Raw genomic sequence first — 20,898 nt, forward strand, 5'->3', positions numbered from 1 at the left:
TCACCCAATGGAATCCTTGAATGGCATCTTGCACAAGAAAGGAAAAATTCTCTGCAAAATCTGCAAGAACAATTCCTTCAGTCAAATCCAAGTTCTCTATTTTGGTTTTGAGGTAAGCAGATTGAGTTTTTGCTACAAAATGATGTCTCTTTAGGTTCGTCAGCTTTGTAATTAGATCCTCAATATACTCATCATTAGTTTTAGTAACACTTATGAGATCTGCCCTGTCTGTGTTCACCCACTGTTTGTAAGTGTAAGTGACACTCTCTATAAAGTCATCATTATTGCTACACTCACCACTTTTTTCTTCATCTTCACTTCCACTAAATTCAGAGCCTTCATTCATGGCTTTCAGTTCCATTTGCAACAAATCTGTTAACACCTCTGGTCCAGGGCAGCTGTCACATTCACTAAGCATGCATTCTTCCTTTTCTACATCACACACAATAGATTCAAGTAAATCCTTGTAATTTATGTTGAGCTTTGCCCCATCTAACATCAACTTAATGTTCTGATGAGCAAGGCAGACACAGACAGAGTGAGTGCCACTTCCACCAGCCAACACACACCACCTAGGCCTAAGCTCTGCAAATTTAGAAAATCCAATTTTGTGATTTGTGTATTCACTGCGGAAGCTTGCATACAGCTCTTTCAAGTTACAAAGAACTAGCCTTTTCTGTTTGTGCTCTTTTTGTCCTTGCTCATTTCTTATGGAAATGTACTCTTTTTTACCTGAACAGATTCTGCTGTTGTCATTCTGTTCGTAGAAGTTCACAACCTCTTTGACTGTTTCATTAGTTAGTCTGTTACACTTCTTGTGATCCGTGCCAGGTAGAATTCCATGCTTCTTGACAAGTTTCCTAGTAGTTTTGACAAGGTAAGGGGTAGCATCAAAATATTCACATGTTTTAGCAATCGACCAGGATTTTGGTGCCAAACTTAGAATCTTTACCTTTTCAGAAAAAGAGGATGGTTGCTTGAACTTTTCTTTTAAACAGTTCAACAAAGTACTGTAATCGTCCTCTGGTGGTAGTGTTTCACTTTCCTCCACTGTGCAGATTTCAAGAGAAGTGGAGATTTTTTTCTTGAAAGCTGAAGAAATTTTGTTGGCTTTTGTGTCTAAGGCTCGAGGTCGGTTTTCAATGCTGAGTTTTTGTATTTTAACAGGTGACACACCCAATGTCTCGCAGATCAAATTTGCCTCAACTAAAGTTTCTTCAACAGGATGATAGAGATCATCTTCAGATGATTCCTCTTGACATGTTTGTAAATCCACTATTCTTTTCTTGCAGGAAATGCACAAACTTTTACCAGGAATCAATTTTAGACTTGGATTAAGTATTGAATACCTTGTTGAAAAATTCAGAGATATTTCTTTGAGACCCTTAGAAATGACTTTTTTATGTACACTGAATGGATCTGAACAAGTTTTCCCAAACAGGTGAGAGAATTTTTCCAAATACTTCTTCTCATGGAAAGTACAGATTGTTTCAATGTCACATTGTTGTAATCTTAGATTCAAAAGGCTTTGATTCTTCTCACTTAACTCACTAAACCTTTTTAAATGGTCTGTAATATTTCTACCATAGTCTTTCTTGTGGCAGTCTTCACTCAAATAATGTCCAATTGAACACTTCATTTTAACACAATCATGTAAAATAATAGAAAAACTCACTGTAGGATTTTCATTTCATACATCATCCAAAACAATGCACCTATAGCTATATAAAAAACAAAACAAACACTAATATCATAGATTAAGCATTATGTAAAAGAGTTGCGACAATAAAAAATTGCAAACTTTCATAGAGATTACATTCCTCAACTGGCATTATTACTACCTCACACTTCTTATTTTTTTTCTTTCTGTTTGACAATCTCATTGCTTTGCTGAATGAGAATAAAAACACGCCCTATAGCAATATTTTTATATTTGAAGGAATAACATCACTTATTACAGAGCCACTCCTGTTGTAGAAGTTTTCCTTGTGTGTTAATTACCAGTAGCTTTAGAAAGATTTTACAGAAGAGACATTATGCATTCTCATTAGGTGTTTCAATTTTCAGTGCAGATAACATTAATTACTGTTATTATTTTATTTATACACTGCATTGTATATAAGTGTTCGCAGATCATCTTAAGCATTGTGTTTTCTTATTTGTGTATTGTTAAATTAGCAATTCCCAATCTAAATAAATTCTAATTTTGAGTCAGTGAATAGTGATTTTCTGCTAAATTCAAAATTTTTTTTTGGTTTTAATTTGCAAAACACCCTCACCAATTTTATATATGCTAAAGTACCTCAATAGAACTACATTCTGTGTAAATGTTAAATTTTTCACATGTGTCCCACACCGTAAAAAATTACGCTGAAAATGGAAAATTTCAGAAATATTCCATTTTTAACAGCCTGTAAATATGAAAGGACTCAAAACACCCCAATTTTCACCTATCTGCCACATAATACTAATACTGTAGTATACACATACAAGAAATCATTGGAATGTTTTATGTCCTTCATGGAAGGTTTTAGGCTTAAAGTTGGAAAAAAAGTCAATTTTGTTGGTAAACTTTGAAAAATAACAGAAAATATGTTAATTATCACAGCAGGAAATGCTTATAACAAAAATTAAACAGCATTTAGAGCTGAGTAAAATGTATGTTTTAAAAAGTTGTTACGATAAAAATTGAAGGAGATATAGCATTTTTCGTAAATGCTTGAAAATGCTGAAATCTTCATACGCCGCCATCTTCAAACAGGTGCCTAGACAAAAATTAAAGAAAATAATTTTTTATAAAATTGGTTTTGATCTCTCAAAACATGAACCAATGAATGGACAAATCTTCGGAATTTTTGAAAAACATGCAGCAACCAAATATTTTTTATTTGGTTGAAATCTCATGGAATGACCCATTTATAAAAAAAGTTATAACAATTTATGTAAAAACACTCCGCCATCTTGGATTATGGTGTCACGACTGCCATCTTGAAAATCCGTAATTATTATGAGATTTTAATGGGGAAATTTTTTTTATTTATAAAAAAAAATTAATTAATCAAATTTTAATAAAATATTATTTAAAAACGCACTAACGTCCTCGGTACAAACTGGCGAGGACAAACATAAAAAATGGCGAACTATCCTTACTCTACGGAAGCCACCGTCAGACTGATCTCCAACCACTAATGCCAAGGTATACAAGGTATGGCTATTAAATAACCCGACTGAAGTCATAACACTTTTTTCGTCACCAATTACAGCAGAAGTTAATCACCTTCAATGTACTCCCCTTGGCGATCTCTACACCGCTTCATACGATATTTCCATTGTTGAAAGCAGTGCTGGAAGTCCTCTTCTGTCAGCTGGTTGAGAACCTGCATCACTTTTGCTTTAACCGCTTCCACACTTTAAAATCTTGTCCCCTTCAACGCAGACTTGACCTTGGAAAATGGAAAAAAGTCTCAGGGGGCAAGGTCGGGCGAGTACGGTGGATGTTCCAACACGGTGATGCCGTATTTTGCGAAGAACGCTTTCATAGACAAGGCAGAATGGGCTGGTGCATTGTCTTGGTGAAGGATCCAGGACTTGGTTTTCCAAAAATCGGGTCTTCATCTTCTCACACGCTCACGTACGGCCGTTAGAACCTCGATGTAGAAATGCTGATTGACCGTCTGACCCTCAGGTACCCAGTGAATGTAGACAATGACACGAATATCGAAAAAGACAATCATCATTTTTTTGAATTTGTATTTGCTCATCTTGGCTTTTTTTGCCTTGGCGATCTTGAGCTCTTCAATGCATGGATTGCCTCTTTGTTTCGGGATCGTAAGTAAAAAACTACGATTAATCACAAGTAATCACTTTCTCTAACAAATCTGGATTAGTGTCGATGTTGTTTAGGATGTCAGTACAAATGTTCTGTCTTGATTGCTTTTGTTCGGGAGTGAAGAGTTTCGGCACCATTTTTGCGCAAACCTTCCGTATGTTAAATGGTTCATGCGAAATCTCTCGAACACTTTCTTAGTCGTTTCCTGTCATTTCAGCAAGCCCTCGGATACTCAGACGACGATCAGCGTGGATTAATTTACTAATTTATTCAATGTTTCCGTCCGTTTTTGACGCTGAGGGCCGTCCTGGGCACCGATCCTCTTAGGTCGTTCCACGCCCTTCTTTAAACCATTTAAACAACTCAAAAACATGAGTGCGGGATAAACATTCATTCCCGTAGACTTCTTTCAACATTGCATAAGCTTCTGTGGCAGTTAGAGAGCCGTATTAGTAGTTCATTGCCTGTGTTAATGCAATGGTAGACTAAGTGCGTTCTTGCAAGATCAGTATCCCCCAGAGAGAACACATCCTGTTTTTTTTTTTTTTTTTTTTTTTCGTAGAAAAGCTTAACTTCTTGTGGTTCTTCGGGAGCAAGGTTCTCCTGAGATCGCTTTGATAAATGCTCTCGTCTAAACGGAATTGGAAATTTCTTGCTTTAAAATAACATTTGTATTGCAGACGGGATTCCTACACTTAGGACTCCGACTTCTTATGCAGGAATAAAACCGAGTACAACGATGTCAGTGACTTAAATTTTATACACATTTAAAATTATTTTATAATGTTTCATAAATTTCTGTACAATTTTATTAAATAATTAATTAATTTTCCCTCAACAGGTTTGCACTGTGGACTACGAATATATTGGGCGTGTTTTATATGAAATATTTTTATACATTTTAAAGATTTGTTATAATGAAATTTGTTCGATATTTTAGTTTAAAACGTGATCCAGGCCGATTTTTAAGGCACTTTGCAGAAATTTTTAAGGAAACAACAGTTATGGGAAACAAAAAGTAAGACTTTCCCTCAAGAAGAAAATTTTTCCAACCAAATAAGTAAATCTTTTAAAGACTTTTTGAGAAATTTTGAGTTAATTTAGAAGTTCCAAATCACCAGAATGACTGCTTGGTGTATCCGACTCACGATGATAGTAAAACTTTAAAAGTTTAAATTATTTCAGTAAATAATTTTTTTATAAAAAGTGTACGCACGTTAGAAATTATATTTCTTTTTTAAGACACTGAACTATTTTGATAATGATTGTAGGAAAATTAATTTAAATAATACTGAGTAATTAGTATTAATATCAACATGGTATAAAATCAATGTTTTAATTTAACAAAACAGCCTAGATAAATTTTTATCTACAATGAATAGCAATGAATATGCTGAATGTTTAATTTAATTTATCTGTTTTTAATTATTTAATAATAATGTAACAATTTATAATTTAAAATATAAATAAATTATACATACTGGAACATAACTTCACTTATATAAAAAGTTTATAAACACATTTTTTATCACTAATGTTGGCAATAAATAAATTATTTTATTGATATGGACCATAATGTAATATTAATTATTTAATTCCTGAACGCGACTGACTCGTAGTTCCGCGCCCGCCGCCAGAATTCGCTACTGGAACAACTACGTCGACTATAAAATCATTCGTTTTGCAGAAAGACCGGGTAAACTGTTTAATAAAACGTCTCTGATAAAATTTAAAAAAACTTGAAAAAATAAACTCCTGCTTTGACCTAATTTTTTACCAAGAATTTTATTAAAATACTGCCAACCATGTTAAACTTCATTAAAAAGTTAATACTATATATTTCCCGCACACTTTAGATAATATAAATTATTAATATTAAAGATAGTTGTAGTTCCGGTATTATAAAGTTTTATTTTTCATGAACATTAATTTCCTAACAAACGTAATTAATTTAACATTGCATTAAGTAGAAATAGAGTATATTGGCCTATTCAGTATGAAATAATCAATTTAATATACTGAGTTTTGTATTTAATAGTACTATAGCAATACGACAAACAAATAAAATGTATTCATATAAATTAGCTGAAAGCATAGTTTGTATAATACATTAAATATAAATTTATAAATTTAAAAAACTTTCTACTTCCAAATTTTGAACAACGTTCCTTTAGCATTCCTACCGCGCACCATAACCACAGTGCTACGCAGCCTGGCATAATTTTATAAGGAGAACATGCATTATATATTTGTGAATATATATTATTATATTTATTGTCATACCAGTATCCTTACGATTTTGACGTGACAACGTCTAATAAATCGATGAACGCCGGCTGCACGCACGTAAAAGTGTCCCGTAACGCACATTGTCCCAGTACGATGTGTCCGGTTACGCTTATTGTACGCTTGCGCCGCATCTCTCTTCCACTCGATTGGAACAACCATAGATTTGACTTTTCAATCATGTTTTCGTCGTTTGAATTATTAATATTATGTAATTTAACGATCGTCCACCGATTTTCAGCACAATCGGTACGGTTATTTAAAAGTAATGAATTTTCAAATACTTTTTGTACGAACAATGGTGTTTTACAGTTACACATAATAATTCAAATTACATCCGGGATCTTTTGCACAATGTTTTAAAAAATATTGTAACACATTATAAATAAGTTTGGTGTATTTGGTATTCGTATTTGTTATAAAATCGTATTATAAAAACGAAATAATATTATTCTCCTATGGTGCTGCGATCTACGGTGACGGACGCGAACCGAACGAATCACGCTATCTACCCGTTTCCGCGGCAACCAGGCACTCGTTAATATATATTTTCCTTTGTTTATCGCGACGGGCGTTATTATTAATGAATTATAAATCAAATTTAGTGCCCGGGGCCACAGTTGCATATAATTTTGAGCACTGGAAGACATAAAAAGGTAAAATATTCTCGACGAATTTTAATCTGTGGTTTTCATTGCTTATTACAACAACAATTTCGGCAATAAAGGTTAATTATTCTTGCATTTTAAAAACTGATTACTAGTATAATTTCAAGTATTAATTATTTCATTATAAAAATAAAAATTATTCAATTTTATTCATAACATTATACAATCATTTCATCAATGTTTTGTTATGACGTTGTCATGTTAAACTATCGTCCGTAAACCGACTTTACAGACAACAAATTATTATAATTTGAAATTACTCTTTACTCCGACTATTTTAGTTTACCCAATATATTCCTGGGTAATTTCACTATCATAAAGTTTCATGTGGCACACCAATCAATTTGGAATCTCCCTTAATTTTTTTTTATGAAAGTGACTATATATGGGTCTATGTTCATACACGTGGGTCTGCATAACGATATTTTCTGTGAAAATATCGTTGCATTATGCGAACTTATCATAACAATTCAGTTTCATTATTTTTCCATAATGCGCCTAAAGAAGTATAACTTCAAAAAATAAATATAAAGCTTTAATACCATAGGTAGTAGATAACTATAACAGGGATACATATAGATTGCGTTATATAAACTTGTAAAAATGTTATGAATACAAAAAAAAAATTACCATTTGAATACACGTATAACAGCTGCTACTTAATCATCGGCGTGATAGCCGTGCGGTTACAGGACCGCTCCGCGCTGGGATGGTGACATTCGTGGATTCGAATCCACCTACCTCAGTAATATGTTTAACTTATTTAAAGTTTATATGAACCCTTAAAAAACATAAAGTTATTTCTACGATAGTAATAGCTATTACCGAGAAAACTACAAAATATGGCGGCTGACGGCAGTACAGTTTCTCGCAGGCGACACGAGTGGCACTAGCAGACCATCAGGCAGGCATGTGGCCGATCATGGCGGACGAACTCCCAATCATTAACATCGAGAAGCGGACGTCCCCGAACATGGACGAATATTACTAATGGCAAGCCTTAAATGAAGAATCTTACAATTCGTAGTCTTATAAGAAATACATTATGCCAGCTGCCCCATTTATATACTACTGCTTTGCTTTTGTAAATAAAGTTCTGGATAAATAAAGTTCACGAATGTTTTGATATTTTGCGTATCTATATTTTGGACAGTTTAAGCTATGCATATATTTGAGCGAATACATGGTAATTTTTACCTGCGTAATCTCAAATACGAATATTTTCAATTATAAGGTGTATCGATATGCAGACTTTTTCCTACTGTACTCAAAAGCCGATGTCAATTTTTTATGACAACTATGGGTTAAGGAGGATATTTATTATTATGTATCCATATTTAGCTCATTGATGGTGAACAACAATGTCGTGGAGAAGGATTGTGCATAGGAAAGACACCGAAATGACATTACAAAAGACCTTGGTGTATATTACAGTCCGGCCATCTTGGTTTTGTTACGACGGTTTCCACAAATCTCCCTCTATAAACGCGAGAGTGTTTCCTTGCTATATATACAGCTACCGGCAGACGTCTGTGCATGCTTGAGCGGGGGGAAGCGGGGTAACGAATGCGAGAGGGGAAGAGATGGGCGCGCAGGTCAGATTAGTCTAACAGCTGTTGTACAAACATTAGCCACCTCTAGTTTAGTCACGTGGAAGGCTATGGAGGGTAAAGGACGGTCACAGCGTTACGGGAAAGTTATTCACAGCAGTGAACGTGTAATTATAAAGTCGGTGATTCAGTGTTGCGATGAAGAGGCTAAAAGAGGCTGTCTTCTGGAGCCGCTTCAATGGGCAACAGCAAAAGCTGCGAAATATACCGGAGTTAGTGAAAGAGCCATATGCAGTATGTGTAAAGCCATCAGAGACCGTCCAAACGAGCCCAAACGACCCCAGGAAAAAGCAGGTATAGTGAATATAATATTTAAAACAAGCGAAAAAATTTGCTTTGATCTAAAACAGGTCGTTGTCAATATACACTGTTTAAACACGAATATTAAAAAAGGCATTTACTAATATCATTGCTGCAATGATTCGCTGCCAAATTTGCTGAATAATTTAGCTAGTATTTGCACTACAAAATGCAGTTATTACGAGCAATGTTGTTAATAGTTTCATTTGGAAAGTATTTTAGGTTAGCGTGACTTTTGTATGCTTATTTTTGTTCCTGTAACATATAAAAAAATAAGATACATTTTTCATTTTTTACTTGGTAAGATATGTTTTTCACAACTGCATAAATTTAAGTTTGATGATAATTATTTTATTGTTGCATTTGGCACAATTGTAAGAAGAGAATAATTTTATTTGCAGGCCCAAAACGAAAGGCTGCATTGAGCTGGACAGTTTCGACAAGAGAGTTATACGAGACACAATAGAGGAATTCTATACCACGAAAAAGATTGTTCCAACAATAGGTAAACTAATGCCTGTTTTACATGGGAAAATTGCATGGCAGTGGAGTGAGAGATCACTGAGAAGAATCCTTCACGGTATGGGATTTGTGTGGAAGAAGTGTCAGAAGAAACGTTCTTTACTTATTGAACGTAGTGACATTGTGATGTGGCGTTCGAAATATCTTACGGAAATGAGGCAATTAAGAAAAGAAGGCCACAAAATATTTTACTTTGATGAATCGTGGATTGATACAAACTTGACTATGAATAAGTGCTGGCAGAAAACCGACTCTGTGAAAGGTATTTTGACGCCGGGAAATGCGTCGAACAGATTGATAATTGTGCACATTGGTTCCGCGAATGGTTTTCTGGACAATGCTCTTTTGGTTTTTAAAGCCGGTGCTGCAAGTGGCGATTACCACGGGCAAATGAATGCGGAAAATTTGGAAAAATGGTTAGTAGAAAAAGTTATTCCTAATTTACCTCCTGCTTCGGTAATTGTTATGGACAATGCCCCGTACCATTCAAAACAGCAAGACAAGTGCCCATCAAATTACGCAACAAAAAATGACATTATCGAGTGGTTGAACCGGAAAGGCATAACATGTGACTCAAGCATACGTAAAGGTACGCTACTTGACTTGTTGGCTCAACACAGGCCAAAAGAAAAGATATTTCGAGTGGATAAACTTTTAAAACAACATGGCCACAAAGTACTTCGTTTGCCACCGTACATGTGTGATCTCAATGCTATTGAGCGGACTTGGGCAAAAATAAAACAGCATGTTCGCGAGCGGAATGTATCTGGAGAATTGTCATTGCAAGCTCTCCTGAAGTTAACTACAGACGGAGTTGAAAATGTAAGTAAAGATGACTGGGAAGGCTACGTGAGACACGTTGAGGAAATAGAAGATTATTATTGGAAGAAGGACTGTGTAATGGAAATTGCACTGGATGAATTTGTTATTCATCTTGGTGAAGAAAGCACTGACGATGACTTGTCCATAGAGGCCAGTGATAGTGACGATTGTTGTAGTGCCGGTTCACCATTAGCAAAACCGCTTTAACAATGGTTTGCAATGTGCAAAAAAACCTTCTATAAATTATGTTTGCATTTATATTATGAATTATAGTAAACGATTATGTAATGTCTAATACTAAAATTTTTAAGTGAACATCAATGTTAGTCTTCTGTCTACAGCTAATTATTTGCACGTATTTACTATACTCTTTCTTAAATGTAAATTTTCTTTATGTGTGTGTTAAATGTTGGCACAGATAATTTGTAAGTATATGTATATTTCAGTCAGTTTAGTATTTGTACTAAGTTTTGATTAGTTTCGTGGTTGTACTCTATCAAAACCATTTGAAAACATTTTAGAGTGGTAATTTTGTGTTTGCTTGATTTTATAGATTTATTCGTACCTACAAGTTGTATTAATATTGGTGGGAAAGTTAATCTGTACCCACTGACTGTTCACATATTGTAAAAAAATGTATGCATGTGTTTTATTGTTCATAACCGTAATTCTTACATTTCATTAGATTGTATCCGGACACTACAAACTTTCCCATATGAGCGATAGTTCTTTGTTACGAAATGGTAAAGTGATGCTTACTGTACACTATTTGTGTGCATACACTTAACGAAAAATTATATAACTAATATTACACACAACAATACTATTGTTATATGTTGCAGCTAACAAATACCCCCGTGTTCCTTACTGTTATCTAATGTTTACTGTTGTTACAAAGAGTAAATGTTTTTAGGCCCGCGCGTATATCGCTGGGACGTACCGTTGTCGCCCGGCTAGAGAGCGCGCCGTGACGAACTTCAGTCAAGCAAGCAGGAGGGGACTCGCGTGCACAGACGTCTGCCGGTAGCAGTAGGTAATATCTAATTCGTTCCCCGACACCTCTGCTCGTTGCGTGTGTGTCTCTAAGGCCCGTTTTCCAATGTCGCGGAAACGGAGACGGATCACGTAAACGTAGACGGATCTCACGGAACAGAGTTTCTACAATAACACGCAGACGGAGACGGACCCGTACGGAGTAGCTCGGCAATGCTGAGGTTTTACGTTTACGTTGCTCCGTGCGACCAATATAAGCAGAGTACTATGCTGCAGTGGTAGAGAAGTTTATTTTATGTTCTAAATACGTTACAAATTATTTTAGGCACAAGAATATAGTACACGAGACATGAAGCTCAAACTAAATCTAAAAACAAAAGGTTTTTAGAAAGGTATAAAATTTCCTATAGTTTTTTTAATGCAATAAATATCCTACCATCGTATACTTTCCAGTCATGTAAATTACAATCCACTCATTTCAAATGATTTACTTTTTGGGAACAAACGCGAATCACCCTTATTCAAAAATGCCAGGTTACGTTAGAAAATTTCCATCGCTAAATAATACGTGGTTGAAACTTTAAAAAAAATAACTGATAGGAATATTATTAAAGGTTATAGATCAGGCTATGAATAGTCAAGCAACCAGCAGCTGTTATTGACAGTGTGTGTAAGCCCACTAAAAATAAACTCGTGTTTTATAATGTTTGCTGTACAAATACAAACCTAGCTTCAAAGTTCAGGGGAAAAAAAGATCACGCAAAATATTTTTTTTTTACAGCGGGTAGCAAACTGTAAACAAACCCACGTGTTATGAGTGCCTTCAGATAAATCTCGTGATCAGTCTCGCGTATATGTCAGTTCGCCTCGGCTGCTTTCTGGGAATAGGTACCCCTGTCGTCCTGGAACTGAAGGACTTGAACTGAAGTCCAGGAAAACTACAACCAAACAAGGGACTATATTTGCACTCCTTCGATAAGTGATCTCATGAGATACATAAAGGCCCACTGAAACCAATCTCAAAAACACCAACATGCCAGTTCAAAGATCATAAATTTTCCGTCATACCAGGTGTTGGACGCGCACAAGTGAGCAAGAGGCCTAAGGCACGCCTTCATCGAGAATTATTTGTGAGTGTAATGACACAAATTATAAAAGCCCGTACTTAATTTTGTAAAAAAAAAAGAAAATGTTTTAAGATGTTTACAACCCTAATTCACGCTTTAAAAAAACACATTTCAGCCAAATATTTATTACTAAATTTTCTATTTTTTTTTCCAATTCTAAAACATTATTTCAGAGCCCTTTCACATAGAGCGCTGTCGCGTGGTTTTAAGAGATTTTACTCGCATGGTGAGGACACGGGTTCGAATCCCAACCAGGCATCCTGAATCTGGTTTTCCGCGGTTTCCCAAAATAACTCCAGGAAACTTCTGCCATTGTCCTTTACAATGAGGCATGGCAGAGTCACTCCCCAATTAGCCCAAATTGGTTGAGTGCGTGCGTCAGCTATATAAGAAAATGAAATAGCTAAATGAAAACAGTTTTAGACTGGCTATCTTATCTGAAAATATTTTGAGGGACCATAGTTGCTGTTTTTCGGGAATTTTTATCAGTAAAACATTGCTGTCGCTCGTGGTGTCTCACAGACGCGCGTTGTCTTCGGAAATGATGCCGGCTAGTTCAGGGACACCGTATAGAGGCGACGCCACATTGGCTGCTCCAGCGAGCGACGTCGTTTATCGCTGTTTCTTCCTGTATTTTTCTTCGGCTGGACGAACCCCGCAGGCGGTCCGAGTAGCGAGGCTGTGCTTGTGTTACTGAGGCGAGACGACTGTAACTTTCTGGTGCCTCAATAGTTGAGAGTCTAAACTGCTGCTCAGGTTTATTGTTACGTCACGCAACGTATGCGGAGGAAACCCTTACATTTCACTTGTGCCAAATCTGTAGAGAATTGGAATGCTGGTACTCGTCCTATTTTTGTCACCATACGCTTATTTCTTAGGCTTATAAACCTGAAGTGAGTAAAATTCTTAAAGTACTTACTACTCTGATTCTTTTAAGTATAAAGTTATTCATGTTCGTGAAATAATTTTTAATAAAAATAGGAAATTTGAATGCATTGGAATGCAGTTCAAAATAAATGGTCCCAACATAAATTTGACAAACAGATATTAGTAATATAAAATAATATACTTAAATAAATAATATTTACCACTGAAACAAAATCAAGCAGTAGTGCCCGGTATTTGTGTGTGAATAATGGCCCATAGGAATACATATTTTCTTACTATGTGAGTTAATATATTCACAGGTTTTAATTAGTAAGATATTTCTATATCTATTTTATAAATTTGCCACAACCTTGGATATATTAATGTCGAAAACCAAGAGTTCAATTTTCTAAATCGGAGTGTCATTGCATTATTCGCTTTAATGGATGTGGTGTTTTCACGACAAACATTTCTGTCCAAACAACGACTGTGAAAAAATTATTTCAAGCCATATTTCATAAAAGAAGAAACCTAAAGTGTTAAAATATTATTACATAAAATATGTTTAAACGGGCCATAATGTGTTTATATGGAGTTTCATCCTCAGGGTAAACATAATTAAACCAACAATTCTAAGAAGGTCATCTTAATGTTCATTTAACAACACAAATTCATTTAGAAAATTCAATTACTTAAAGCATGTGAAATACTTTTCAATAAACACCGTAAATTTTTTGAAGTGCATTCACGGGAGTCAATTTATTGAATTCAATAAATATTTGACCGCATGAAAGGGCCTTGACAAGGCAAATAAGTATGTATTTATTAGAAGCATGTGATTGAAATCATTGTGAAACAAAGTGATTTTATTCATTTGAATGGTTTAGTCATCGCGTACCATTCTGGAATTTGAGAAAGGGAATCACCTAGAATTACACTTTTATCGAACTGATCAAAGGAAACCACCATTAGGTTTAGAATCATATATACGTGGGATATTATAAGTTTGTGTATAGTAATATATGTGGATATTCAAGCTCCTAAAGGAGGACTGACCGTACTTACCGTGGCTTTTTGGAGTAGCTATCAGCCACAGCTTGCGATACAGACGCGTCACATGACACCAGAAACCTAGCTGCGGACACTTGTTGAAGACAGAAGTGACATCACCTGCAGTCTTCCACGTGAAACAACGTTGCCTTCCCTCGGCTGGAGCCCAGCAGAGAGTCGAGGGATGGGGCTAGGAATGAGGGCATCTTACATTGTTGGAAACTAGGGATGCTTCTGCCATGACCCTACGAGATGATGATGATGAGGAATTGACGGGATTATTGATTGGGGGAATCAAAACAAAAAAATATAGTATTCAAAAAAACCCTGGCTCTCGGTAACGTCTGGCTTGCGAGAAATCCGCGTTTTATTCTACTGGGGATCGAACATGGATTACCTTGATGAGAGACGAATGATATGGCCACTTTCAATTTATTTATTTTAATATTTTGCAAGTCAGTAATATTTATTACCAAGAGACAACCATCCTACATTAATAAAATTATTTTTTTAGGTTGATTTTCATTGTGACTATTTATTTGACTGTGACAAATGCTTCGACTCACTTATAAATCGCACGTTACCTTGTCCGAAGCTGCCGTACTTGTTATAGCAGGGGTGGCGCCTATCGACTTACTAGCATTCGAGAGGGCGAAACTCTATGACATCAAAGCTACCGGCAACAACACAAAGGAAGCCAGAGAAAAAGTGAAGGCGGAAACGCTGGAAGAATGGGAAGACAGATGGAAGACCTGCGACAAGGGAAGATGGACAGTTCGCCTGATTCAGAACATCAAAACCTGGATCGACCAAAATCACGGTGAGATAGATTTCTTCCTGACTCAACTGTTGACAGGGCTCATTCAACAAATACCTGCACAAATTGGGCCTACACCGCACTCCGATGTGGTAGTACTGCCCGGTCAAAACCGAGTGCGAACGATTGAGCAACCACGAGCTGACACCGAAGCAACAATAGGCAAGACTCTCAATCCTGGGAGCCTAGTGAACCTTAATGATACAAAGAGAAGAAAATTGGAATGAAATCGCTGCCTACGTGCGGTGCATTCTCAAGGAAAAAATATCTGAGAGACCAGTGAAACGGGAGCGGACGTCGTTTGACACCACACGGACTGGGTTGAAGTAATGCTAACGCGGTTCCGGCCCAGTCTCCGCTACAATACTTACGGGGAAAGTGGAGAGGAGGGTTTTTAGTGGGTGGAATTCCCACACTACCAACCAACATGTATCAAGGCGGTGTCTTTGAAATATTTTTCCACCTCTCTCTCTCTCTCTCTCTCTCTCTCTCTCTCTCTCTCTATCTATCTATCTATCTATCTATCTATCTTTATATATATATATATTTCTTGTGTGCGTGTGTATGTCACTGAACTCCTAGACGGCTGGACCGATTTTGATGAAATTTTTTGTGTGAGTTCACGGGGATTCGAGGATGGTTTAGATTCACATTTTGGTCCACTGGAAAATGTTTATTTAATTAATTTTTTATTTATAAATTGTTTTTGATCTTTGAATGGTTTAGGTTTACAGTAGATATATATATGTGTGTGTGTTGTGTATTTATTTATGTGTTGTTGTTAATCTTTGGATGGATTTTATGAATTGTTGTTATTACATTAAAATTAAAATAGAATTGGTTATTGAGATTATTATATTATTATTTATTGAAATAACATTTTTAAGTGTAATTAAAAATATAGGTGCAAATTTGTGAGGTGCAGTATTGAAGTGAGTATTTTACATGATTTTTCGTGATTTTAATTATATATACACGTGAATTCAATACCAATCAACTTAACCTCCAAATTTAAATTGTCAGTTCTCATTTTATTCTACATATTAAAATGTAATAAAAAATATACATTGTGCAAAATATGTAAGATGCATTATCAAAGTGAGTATTTAACACGATTTTTCATTACTTTTAATTAAGTATAGACGTGCATTCAATAACAATCAACTTAACCTACAATTTTAAATTGTTAGTTCTCATTTTATTCTATGCAACTTATGACGTATTGATGTCTCTTTGAAAATAAAAATATAAGTTTGTAAAATGAATTATAACATTATAACATTTATAGTATCTCATAGTAATTATAGTAATTTCAGTTCGACCCGGCAGATGACGCTGCGATTAGATTCAGGGAATTTCGAATTTAAAACGTTTGAACCGAACAACGTCGGTTGGGTCCGCTAGTATATATATATATATATATATATATATATATATATATATATATATACATATACACATACATACATATATAAACGTTATACCCACGCATCACCTGGAACTCGAAACCAGATCCCTAGATGCTAGGCTATAACAATGAAATAACAGCCCTTGTAATCTGTCGGCGGGGCTGGCAAAGGTGCTACCTGGAAGCGGCTGGAGGCCTCGTCGAGGGGACGCAGCTCCAGCGAGCTCGGCGGCACGGCGGAGCGCGGGCTGGACTCCATGGCTGCACGCGGGGATCGAGGCTACTGGAGGACCGCCAGCAGTGCCGGCCCGCCGCGGCGCGAGCGCTAGTTGCGCTCCCCGCCGCCAGGAGCTCTGCCGGCCCTGCCACGCGTCACGCTCTATCCCGGGCTCCTCGCGCGAGCCGTCCTGCCTTTCTTTACAAACACTCTGTTGACATTATTTAATATAAAGTAGCAATAAGGTGCAGAATAATTTAAATTCGCCGATAATGAACGATCAAACCAGTTATTTTAAATTACACACTTAACGTTTTTGTAACTTACACACACACTCAACGATTTTGTACTGTTGATTTGTTAACTTCTTATTCTGTTTTAAATTCACTGCATTAACTCCCTATTTCGTATACTTAGCGGTTCTCCGGCACCTGTAAGAAACAAAAATAATTTGAAAATTAATAAGCATTTTTTTTGACAGTTTGTATATTTGTGTCAAGGTACCTATTTTTAAGATTTTTAATTTTTGTAAGGTTTTTAATTGTACCTATAAAGTGACAGAAAATATATTTTACAAACCAAAAAATTTTATGTTTATTTAAATTGGTTGAAAGAATGCCAATAGTCAAAGTATTATTCATCACTAACATACATGTAATTATAAAAGTACTATCTAATGCCCGGCATGCGTTTTAATGTCTAATACAACATTAACTTTTTTTAAATAGTTATTAATAATATTTTTTATTATTTTTAATAAAGAAAAAAAAATTTATGAACAAACAATAAAAATTATATATATATATTATATAAATATATATATATATAAATATATATATATATAAATATATATATATATATATATACACGTTCCTAAACTATTAATTCGATTGAGTTCAAACTTTGCACACATGACCTTTGAAACTCGAGGAGATTTCATTAATGCTAACCCTTAAAGCAGAAATGAATTATTCTTGATGAAATTTCGCAATGTCATTGTTAACGCATCGTTCATCCGATCTCTACGAAATTTTGTATATTTTTTGTAATTTATTTGAATTAGGTATACATATACAAATCATCTCTTTAGCTCTCTCTAATGCTCTATATCTCTATCTATCTCTCTATATATTTCTTTATCTCTCTCAATATATCTCTGCAAATCTATAAATATCTCTATCTACATCTATATAAATCTATATCTCTCTACCTCTCTCCATCGCTATATATATCTAACTTTTTATCTCTCTATCACTATATATCCCTCTATATAACCCACTATTTATCTATATATCTCATCTATATACTTACAGATATATCAATATCTGTATATCTACCTATATATATATGCATATCTCTTTATCTCAATCTCTATACCTCGTACTATCTCCACATATCTCTGTCTCACTATCTCTATCTCACCCTATCTCTCTATTTTATATATATATATATATATATATATATATATATATATACCACATATTTGTATCTCTATCCATTGCTCTTTCTTATATATTTTATTCATTTCAATTCTGTAACTTATACGCCGAAAACACACGAACTGCCGCTAAACTATATGAAATAAACACATTTGTTAAAATGATTCGCGCGCCACATATTGTAAAATCTCTGTAGTAACTCAGAAACCTTCGCAGCCATACGCATAACTACTCTCCAAAGTTTTATCCCAATCAGATGAATGGTAGAAGAACGCAAAGGATTAAACAAACTAATATTTTATAAATAGGCTATATATGTGTGTGAGTGTCTTTTGTGTGTATACTTTTATACACATACGATTTGTTTTTCTAACCAATTGCTAAACTGTTTACTTCAACTTCAGAACATACACTCACTCCAAGGATACGACTCGCGCGCCACCGTTTGTACGTTATCTCCCCATATAGTAACCTTCCTCCTGTTTTAAAAGTTAATTGAACAAAAATTCGTGGAGATCGGATGAATAAGGCGTTGACAATAGTAGTATAGGAATGTATTTCGTGGCGCAGGCTTCAGGCTGTGGTGCCGGTGGTACCGACCGCCATATTGTATTATGACGTCACGGCGGCCATCTTGGATGGTTGTGACCTTGACCTTTGGCCTTGACCTTGAATTCGTCCTTCAAAACTTGTCAAAATTCGTCAACATTTTCCAAAATTTACCCACAAATCCTCAAAAATCGTCAAAATTTACATTTTTGTGGAAACAAATTACGCCAAAAAATCTCGAAAAATTCCACAATTCAAAAATTAGGATTTTTAAAAAATCCTTAAAAGTCGTTTTGCCCTAGAAACCACAAAAATTCCTAAAAGAGGCTTAAGCATCCTTGTCTACAGCCTCCGATAAGCCTCTGACGTCATCTAGGAATATGACCGCCAACTTGGATTATGTCGTCACCATTGCAATTTCCGTTACGTCCGTCATCTTAAAAATGTTTATTTATTATCCGATTTTAATGAAAAAGATTTAAATATTTATAAAAAAATAAATTAATAAAATTTTAATGAAAAATATTTAAAAAAAAAAAAACATTTACGACACGGAGTTCAGAGTCCTCGGTTCGAACTCGACGAGTGCAAAAAAAATAAAAAAAACGGCGACAGGCTCCTTCCTCACAATGTCTGCAGGCAGACTGACTCCCACCACTTTTTAAAATTCATATATTTCATCAGGGAGTACGACGTCATGTCCGCCATCTTGTCTTTGTTTGCTGGTAGCCATAATCAAGTTATCGTTGGCTAGAGTGCGCTGATGACATGTTAGTTTAATTCTTACCCGCTAGAGTGCAGTAATCATTTATTAATGTGACACCCGCCATCTTGAAATTTTGGCGCCATCTTGGAAATCCGTAATTTTTATGCTAGAAATTCGGGAAAAATTCCAAAATTCAATAAAAAATTAACTCATTAAAGTAATGATTGATTTGATCGATTCCCGTCCTTGGTTCGATCCCTGTCCGATACCAAACAATTTTAATTTAAAGAAACTACCACAAAAGTGTCGGGTTCGAGAAATAAAACACCGCAAGTTCTATTAAAAACTTTTATTACATAATTTCTATTCTACTACAGGATCACTTGTGAAAGCCGGCAATCTTATAATCATTTAGTTCCGCATCGGTGTGAAATGACAAATTCTTAGCTCCAATCGGCTAATGCTAGACAGAGACCTACCAGAACCTTTACTAACATAGTCCTACTCTTCTTGACAGAGTTTCTGGATACCGTGTTTAACATTTTTCTTCACATCGTCAGAACTGTAAATTACTGCAGCCGATGTCTTGAATGCACATTTCTTCTCTTTGTCATCGAATGGATATGGCTTTCCATATAAACAGTCCAACCACAAGTTATATTTCAAAGGTCCGCTTGTTGCTACGTCATCAGTAAGCTGATTGATTATGTTCTGTCTGATATCGTCAAGAAAATTACAAATGTCTTTCGACTTACTAAGCGTATTTAGATAATAGTAGTCTTTCAATGTTTCACGAAATGCACACTGTGCCAAGTAGAAGCCATTATCATTCACCTGTAGATCACCGAACACAGTCTTAGGTTTAGTTCCATTTCCAGATGCCATAGCAATCGGTTGCTGCACATCGATTTTTTTGCTTGTACGCAAACGAGTCACCAATCTAAAGCGAGGAGTCAAAATGTCTGCAGGTATTTCAGCAGTAGAAGCACAGACTTTACCGTTGCATTTGTTCGCATGTCGTCGCAAATTATCTATTCGAGTAAACCATTCATGACACTCATCGCAGCGAAACTTCATGCGAGATGGATTCTTCTTACATTTTCTCCGTTCATGTCTTCGTGCATCATGGGAAAATGCGAATGTCATATCGCAGTAGCTGCAAGGATACCGTGGTGATTAAGACGAGCCTTTCAGACCTGATCCAGATACTGACGTTGCCGCAGTTGTATCATTTCCAGGCATACACTTATGCACATCAATCATTCGCTGTTGTATAGAAACCTTTACTTTCTGCCGCGCAGCTGGTCCTTTGCATGCCTTCATGTGCGTTTTCATATTATCTTTTCTGGCAAACTGCCTATGACATTTGCCACAAACAAACATTTTACGATATGGGTTCTTGGCACATTCGCTCTTTTCGTGGCGTCGAGCATTGCTGTTGTTTGAGAAGATCTTGTCGCAGTAACAGCACCGATGTTCGTTAGTTGTTGTCAAATCAGCAACCATTGAAGCCTCCATCGAGGGTGAAACAGCGTTCGTCGAGGTGTCCTATACAGCCAGCACTACCAGTATTAAAGTCTCTTCTGCTGGTGGTATATCGACTGTTGAAGTCTCCTCCAGTGTTGACGTCGACGTTGCCAACGGGATCTGCCCCACCATCGTCCTCGCTGAAGTCATGGTTCCCGTAG

General features: G+C 35.8%; 1 protein-coding gene across 2 annotated transcripts in view; it reads right to left on the reverse strand.

Moving 5' to 3' along the window:
• Positions 1-16,587, reverse strand: part of LOC134527159 (bumetanide-sensitive sodium-(potassium)-chloride cotransporter-like) — a 940,416-nt gene extending 923,829 nt beyond the window's left edge. Inside the window, exon 1 of one of the 2 annotated variants that reach the window (XM_063359554.1) lies at positions 16,478-16,587. In XM_063359554.1, coding sequence (XP_063215624.1) covers positions 16,478-16,558 — 81 coding nt within the window. In that variant the 5' untranslated portion in view covers positions 16,559-16,587. The remainder of the gene's footprint in view (positions 1-16,477) is intronic. The other variant, XM_063359556.1, reaches the window with a different exon arrangement.
• Positions 16,588-20,898: the final 4,311 nt, after the last annotated feature.

Source organism: Bacillus rossius, chromosome 1 (assembly GCF_032445375.1).
Source record: "Bacillus rossius redtenbacheri isolate Brsri chromosome 1, Brsri_v3, whole genome shotgun sequence".
Lineage (NCBI taxonomy): Eukaryota > Metazoa > Arthropoda > Insecta > Phasmatodea > Bacillidae > Bacillus > Bacillus rossius.